Source organism: Setaria viridis, chromosome 1 (genome assembly GCF_005286985.2).
Source record: "Setaria viridis chromosome 1, Setaria_viridis_v4.0, whole genome shotgun sequence".
Lineage (NCBI taxonomy): Eukaryota > Viridiplantae > Streptophyta > Magnoliopsida > Poales > Poaceae > Setaria > Setaria viridis.
In genome coordinates this window covers 8458813-8466568 of record NC_048263.2, presented here as the reverse complement: position 1 = coordinate 8466568, position 7756 = coordinate 8458813, and the positions used below count along the sequence as shown (strand labels likewise).

The following is a 7756-nucleotide window of genomic DNA, read 5'->3' as shown; positions in this document are numbered from 1 at the left end:
AGCACTCACCCATATGCATGACCCTAGTGTGCCTTACCATTTGTGCAACAACACCTGATATATCACGCAGGAGCCCTGTCCACGGCCACTTTCATGGTTTTGGCAAGGGGGTCTAGGCAATGATTCAGCCCATGGGCATGCGCCGAAACACACGGCAGCGATCGTGCGGACACATGAACAGTGCCATGACAGACAGACAAGTCGGTAGCCGGGCACAGGCATGTGAAACACACATAATGCAGCTCATTAATTTGCATGCAACGATGATAGGAATTAGGTGTGGTGAAATCCTGCACTGTTCAGGTAGAATCATGTGGCTGATAGCATCCAGTGAGGTACCTGTTTTCTGTGTGGAACTGGGTCATGTATACAGCTAGATGCAAACATGTAAAGTGAAAGGATTCCTGCAGGAATGAACAGGTTCACCAGTCAGTCATGGATGTGGATCACAGGTGTGTTCCAGGGGTGCTTGATGTTATGTTACACAAGCACATGCTAGTTCTTCTATCCCATCGTAGGGCAGTGGTTGTACACCAGCACGGTTGTACCAGGTATGACAGATCAAACAAATGTTTCCTTTCTACATGCCAATTAACCAGATGTCCTTCTGGGCCTCTAAACATATGGACCCAAAATGTTGTGGTTTATATTCAATCATTCAAGAAGTCCAGGGTTGTAGTTGCAGTCAAAAGTAGGAAATCAGGCCAAAAGACTTGGCTGTTTCAATAGAAGATGTATAGTTCAGATCAATCCAAATCCTAAAGGATCCAAAGAACAAGTCACTCCAAACATTTGTTTTGAATAATAGGAATTTACCTGCATTGGAGAAAATAAAGTCATACAAGAGTTTATATGGAATAAAACAGGTCAGTACGTTGATCATTTGAGTAATCTTTAGTTCTACAACGACATGCCAAAACTATGCAAGTAGATTACCAGAAATCTAAGAACCCTATTAGCAGAAACAACCTGGGCCAGTATTTATGCACAGCTGGATTAGCCATAACACCATTTCAATGTAAACGAAGTCTTTTGAGAGTAGAGGACAAGCCATGGCATCTTGCAGTTTAAAGAAGATACGATCAGGGAGCTTGCTGAAAGGTCAAAAGAAACTGAGGACGATCTCATATGCCTATCAGAATTCTATGCTGTAGATTCCTCTAGATACAAAAATGTGATCAGTCTAGACACAATTTCTCTATCGTATACTGATCAAGTCAACGCCTCAGGGATGACAGGTGCATCCCTTCAAGGGAAGAACAAGAAACCGGAAAGTTGTCCATTGCTGAGCTTAGGCAATCAGTAAGTTCATCTATTTGACGCTTCATCGTGTACAGCTCTTCAGCCCGATATTTGGATGACCACTCTTCTACTATCCTGTGAGTTGGAAACAGCAGAAGATAAGTAACAGACTTGAAGGTGGATAACACATACAGTTGTCAATACAGCAAAAGAAAATAATACTGTGGTATATACAAGTCAGAAGCTGGACAAACTGAGCTTTACGTGCAAGAAATGTTGTAGATATGCAACAACTGGTCATTTCAGAACCTGACAGAAGAATGGAACCGCTAACAGTTTGAAATACTCCAATTAACTAAATATAGCCTCCAATCATTAGACAAACATGAATTGAACGTAAATATCAGACAAAGTGCTACTCCCTCCATTCTTAAATATATAACATTTAGGACAAGCTAATTAGTTCATTTTTAACTATTAGTCGATCCCAAACGTCATATATTTACAAATGGAGTATTAATTATGAATGAAAACCAAATGCATGATTTCCCCACAAAATGACAGTAGTAAATTACTAAGCACAATGACAAAGGTTTAAGCCAAAGTGCCCATATAATTCCGTACTTTTATCTTCAACTACAAGAACTAGACATCTATGTAAAATTGCAAAATAGTATGGAGCAAGAGAATTTGAGCAAGTCAGATTTTCACTGTGACACTAAAATAAGATTAAATCCACCAGTAACTATGGCGTAATATGTGCAGTGCATTCTTCTGAGAAGAGAAAAACAAGTGTTAAAAAGGTTTGTGCATGATTAAATAGGTGGACAGTAAACACCCTAACAAGCAAGCATACAGCATACCTTAAGTCTGCTTCTGAAGCATTGCTATAATCCGAATACAAGAGTTTAACACTAGGCTGCAGATCTGCTGTTCCATGTGAACCATCCATATCATTTTCATCGCAGCAACCAGAAGATAACCATGCTTTTGAACTAAGAAGAACTAGTTGCAGGATGGGCCTTTTGGTTTTCAAATCTCTGACTAATGTACGAAAAGATATTTCATCTTCTGCAACTTCGAGCAACAGATTAACAAAAACTCTTTCCAATGTATGTCCCCTGCACATAGATAATGAATGTTCATGTATCAGTGTTTAAATCAACTTATTAGCAATAAGCAAGAGTGGACTATCTCTACAGAGCAAAAAATGTCATGCTTTCAGTATTTTCCTTTTGACAACATAATCAGAGTTGTGACTTTTGAGTGAAAGTTCAACATGTATCTCAAAACTAAGAAGCAGTGCAGAAAGTTACCTAAACACATCATGAGGCCCCATAACAGGAAGTTCTGTAGATGTGTAGCACTTGAAGAGTCGTAGACGGCCATCAGCCGGAACAAGTGAACCCTGAGAAGGGTATGACCCAAGAGGTGATAGGCATCGACCACAGAGAAGTTCAACCCACTCGAAATCATTCAAAAGGTTAGACGCTTTAACGATGAAGCCACTACCCAGAGAAATAGTTTTTGTTAATTTGTAATCTCTTTTAGTCTCCAACATGGTCTGCTTTTTCTGGTTCCCCAAGGACATTTGTAAAGGGTTATCTTCAGCTTTCCCATTGTATTCATAGACACAACAGCCATGGCAAGGATCTACCAGTGACAAATCGACCTCTTTGTTAGATTCCTCCATCTTCTCAACACAAGAGTCATTTTTAGGCTTCTCAAAGTTCACATCAATATCGATTTCCATCTCACAAGTGCCAGATTGATCAGTCTGAAGAGTGACTCCATTTGTTTCTCTACTACTAACACTATGTCCCTTTTCCAAAATAAATGGAGGTTGTGCATGAGTAGTGGTGATATTTGCTTGCTCTTCTGAATTATTCAATTTTATCTTCCCAGAGGCATGACCTTTTCCTACACTAACATCAGATATAGCTTCTTCCATAGCACTGAAATCACTACTCGCCGAACAAGCTACCTGAGCCACTAAATCTGACTCAAGATAGTCTGTTTCAATAGTAATGGCAGTTGTATCCAGTAGACTTGTTCCCTCTAAACGACCATATGCATTAATAAACTGAGCTACAAGCTTCTCGCCTGCACCACCAAATGAGGTGCAACATCCACCAAACCAATTGTCAGCCACATCTTCCCAATTTACAGATGGCATTTCCATGATTTTCCTGGGGGAAATGGGTATCTGACTGTTAAACTCGCCACAAAGATAATGTCCAATCAAACTTCAGAACAATAAGAAATTTTACATAGTTTCTCAAGTATAGTATTAAAAAATATTTATAGGAAATCGTGAACAAAAGCTAACCAACATACACCAACTCCTAAGTAGCCAAAATTTGTAGAAAACTAAATTTACTACTTGCAGTAAGAAACTTCTAGGCTTATAGAAGATTGCAGGCAGTTCTCAAAGCTCAGAATTCTGGAATAAGCTTCAGATACTTCCAGCAAAACAAAGCAATAGAGGTAGAATAATCTGATGTCAACACTCAACACTTCCTTGAAACATTTCAATTCATTGCTACTTTGAGAACCTCTGCGGTCAAGCAGGAGCCGACATCTCATAAACAGTAAGATCTCTCCAACTTAAAATCAAGGGAAAACATACTAAAGCGCAGGCAATCTTAAAAGTAAACATGTGAACAACATACGTTTCACAGAAGCTGCGAAAAAGTAAGAAGTTGATTAACTTCACAGAAAAGAAAAAAAAAAGCTTATCCACTTTAAGCTAGACACACTTAGGTGAAACACCACCTAACAGTACCATTTCAGTTTTTGCTAATGACTGATGCAATAGACAAGCAGATTAATTATACACAGCACGCTAAATGTAATGCCATGGTCTAGTGGTGCGAAGTGTGAACCACTAGTCATTTGTGCAGGCAATATGATTCAAGCAGATCAAGTTTCTACAAATCTTTCACTGGACATATATGCCGCGCATAAACTGACTACTGAAGACTAGAAACAGAAAGTGAATAAAACTAGAGGTCCCAAGTTGGGATGTTCTATACCTCAGTGCCTGTTTTGTCAACCTTGCTGAGCAATTCTTGCAATACAAATGAACGTCTCCAGTAGACAGACTCTTCAAATCTAGTTATCCATGAAAATGAGTCACAAAAACGGATTTTTAGATGACTGAAAATCAGAGATAAAACGAATATCGTGTCTGAAGCCAAGCTTAATTTGACAAAGGGAGGCAGCGCAGGATATGACTCACCATCGCGCACAACGAGCGGCGCGGGAGGCTCGGCGCCGTGCGGCGGCGGGAACGCGGCGGCGACGACGGGGTGGTCGACGGGGAGGACGAGCGCGAGGCGGACCTCGACGTGGTCCCCCGCGGCGCGGCACTCGACGGGGGCGGCGGGGTCGACGAGCACCCTCGGCACGGGGACCCTGAGCGCGACGGGGGCGGCCTCCCCGGCGAGCGAGAAGGAGAGGAGGAGGAGGGAGTCCTCGAGGCGGAGGTCGGCGCGGAGACCGCCGGAGGGGATGGCGGCGGGGAGCGCGGGGCGGGGGAATACGTAGAGGCGGAGGAGCGGGAGGTGGCCCAGGGCTTCCCACGTGTACCGCCACTGCCGCCGGCAAGCGTGGTCGCCGGGAGTGGGGACGGCGGCGGCGGCGGCCATGGCTGTGTGCCTGTGTCGTCTCTAGCGCGAACGAACCCAGTAGCGTCGGAGGTTTAGGAAGCCCGCCTGCGTAGATCTTGACCGTTCATCCTTGGACGGACGCTCCCAGTCGTCTAGAGCCAAAACAAAAGGTGTAGTTGAGTCAGCTGACTAGTCTGGCTGCTGACGTGGACCGTCCATGCTGCGGTGCTGCCCGTGCCCGGACCGGCAACTGCGGCGGAGCAGAAGCACGGTGGCGCGCGGCTGATCAGAACTGCAGCAACGGCGGCCGCGGCTCGCCGTCGTCTGCTGGCCGCAGGGCCGGTAAGAAATCCCAGTCCAACACGTCAAATCACTCGATTCCAAATAGGAGAACGAGATCCTTGTCTCCGCACCGATCGATCACGATATAAGCTGCGGGAGGGAGATCGCGAGCGCGAGAGGTTGAGGATCCACGTGTTCAACTCTGCCGGGAGAGCTTGAAGCCGCGAGCTGCACTCGCATGGCTGCACCGGCCGTCGACAGCTCGGTTTTTATCTCCACGGCGTCCGCCTCGAGGCAGTCCCGCCGCCGCCGCCGTCGTCAGCCGGCGCTGGAGATCCGCCCCTCCGCGCACCCCGTCGTCCCCCTGGAGCAAGGAGGAGCACGGATACAGCGCACTAGCCGCCGTCTGCTGCGGCGCCATCTTCGGCCTCGCACGTCGGCGGCTCCCATACGTTGAACGGCCGTCCGCGACACGGCCACGCAGACCGACACTCCCGCCCCGCCATGCTCCCCATGACCCCATGGGAGAGACGACGCCACACAGTGCTCGTGAATCGTGATGGACACGGTCCTGCGCCCCCGGCCACTGCTTCCAGGCGCTCCGCCGCGTCCCCGGCAGCTGGCCAGATTGAACTCCGATCCTCATCGAGATTGAACATGCATGCGCCCTGGCGCCTGGGGCACCGGCATGCAGCCACCGGCGCCGCGTGCCCGCCTGGCGAGGGTCACGGTCACGGGAACAGAGCTAGCTTCAACATTGGCAATGCCATCTCATCGGGCCGACACCGGAAAATCAGGTACTGTAGCATCGAGCGACGTGGAACATGCATGACCGAACTTTGGTCAACGGTCAAACAAACTGCTCACCGTCGTCTTCTCCTTGACGTCGTGCACGGCGACACCCCACGCCCAACCAGCGGCCACCGTACCAGGCGCGCAAGCACGCAGTCACGCACGTACGCCTCCCTCCTAGCGCCTCGCCGGGCGGCTGCACCGTACCGGAATCCGGAAACTCTATATCGATCGCATGTCCAACAAGTCCAACGTCGTCGTGGCGGGGCACCGCGACGAACTGGATTTACCTGCCGGACAACGTACATCTCCGGCACGTGTCGACACCAGGCAGGCCCCCGCTCGTGGCTTCTGCCGGCGCGGCGCTCGACGCGGCCGCGAAAGGCGTCGGCGCGGTCGACAGCGCCCCTGAATCTTCGCCGCGATCACCGCTAGCTGCCTGCTGCTACAGCCGCAACCATGCCGGCGGGAGAGCGCCAGCGCGACAGGTTGAGGATCCACGCGTTCAACTCTGTCGGGAGAGCTTGAAGCCGCGAGCTGCACTCGCATGCATGGCGCGCACGGTTGAGCCGCCGTCGGCCAACGGGCCGATTTTCATCTCCACCTTCGACTGGAACGACGGCTGCCTCGTCCACGGCGTCCGCATAGAGGCAGTCCCGCCGCCGGCTCTGACGACGTCTCGCCACTGATGGAGATCCGCCCCTCCGCCGAGCCCGAGGTCCGCTGGAGCGAGGAGGAGCACAAACTCAGCGCCCTCGCCACCGTCTCCGGCGGCACCATCTCTTTGGACACGGAGACGGGAACATCGCGGAAGGAGGGGACCTGGGAGCTGCCGCTGGACAACCTCGGGATCTTCGTGCCGGAGCTCGGTGTGGTCATTGGCATCGCCAGCACCAGAGACTGCTTGGAGCCCTCCGACCCGTGGTTCTGCCAGGTGTGCGCGCTGGACGTCGTCGAGGCCCGGCCACCGGCGGTGCGGCACGTGTGGGAGATCCCGCCGGAGCGCGCTGAGGACGTCGCGCCGTCGGAGGCGGTCAGCTTGGCGTACCTTCGCGATGATAGCAGGTTCTGCGTCTCCAGGTCGGTAGGTCATCTTGCGAGGGGTGTCGTCGAGCGAGGACACGGGCACCTCCTTCACGCTAGTGGACGTGAGCCGCTTGCCCGGCGGCGACCTTGAGCTCGCCAAGCACGGGAACGTGTACTGCCACGTGTGACCGTGGGGGCATATCGGGCACGCACGCTTTCTCCATCCTGCTTAACATGGTGTAAGCGGCCGACGTTGCACACGCCAACGGTGGAAAGGCAGTCAGTTGGAGGAAGAAGGCCGGCAGGGTCAGGGGACGAAGGGCTTCAACGTCCAGGTGCGTGACGGCGTGAGGAACACGATCGAGCAAGGCGAGGACGACGGTGGTGACTGGCGACCGTACCCCCGGCTTAGTTTTTCCTGCGGCCATCGGCGACGCCAGGTCATGGCAGCACCCAGGGCGCTGGGTCTGGCTTTGCGAGCCGACGGCCACCGCGCGGTTGACCTTCCACACGACAGCAGTCGCCGGCGCCCCGTGCCCGCCTGGCGACGATCGCGGTCACGCCTGCAACGCCAACGTCGAACGAACGAACGCCGCCGCCGCCGCCGCCAGCTTCGACATTGGCAATGCCATGCCATCTCGTCGATCGGGTCGTCCGTCCCCCATGCGCTGCCGACACCGGAATCACAGCAGCGAGCAACACCCGGCGCAAATGTTACGTTGAACGCCGCCAGCTGCCTTAGTGCATGCCGCCCGACTCGCCGCCGCCTTCGCCGCGGCTGCGTCGAGCAATGGCACGCGCGC

General features: G+C 51.2%; 1 protein-coding gene across 1 annotated transcript; it reads right to left on the bottom strand.

The window, feature by feature from the left end:
- Positions 1-996: 996 nt before the first annotated feature.
- On the bottom strand, positions 997-4938 carry LOC117841481 (uncharacterized). Its single transcript, XM_034721872.2, has 5 exons — positions 4484-4938; positions 4278-4356; positions 2559-3431; positions 2106-2363; positions 997-1377 (listed from the first exon to the last, which is right to left on the bottom strand). Exons 1-5 carry the CDS (start codon positions 4890-4892, stop codon positions 1218-1220), a joined length of 1779 nt encoding a protein of 592 aa, XP_034577763.1. The 5' UTR covers positions 4893-4938; the 3' UTR covers positions 997-1217.
- Between the last annotated feature and the right edge of the window lie 2818 nt (positions 4939-7756).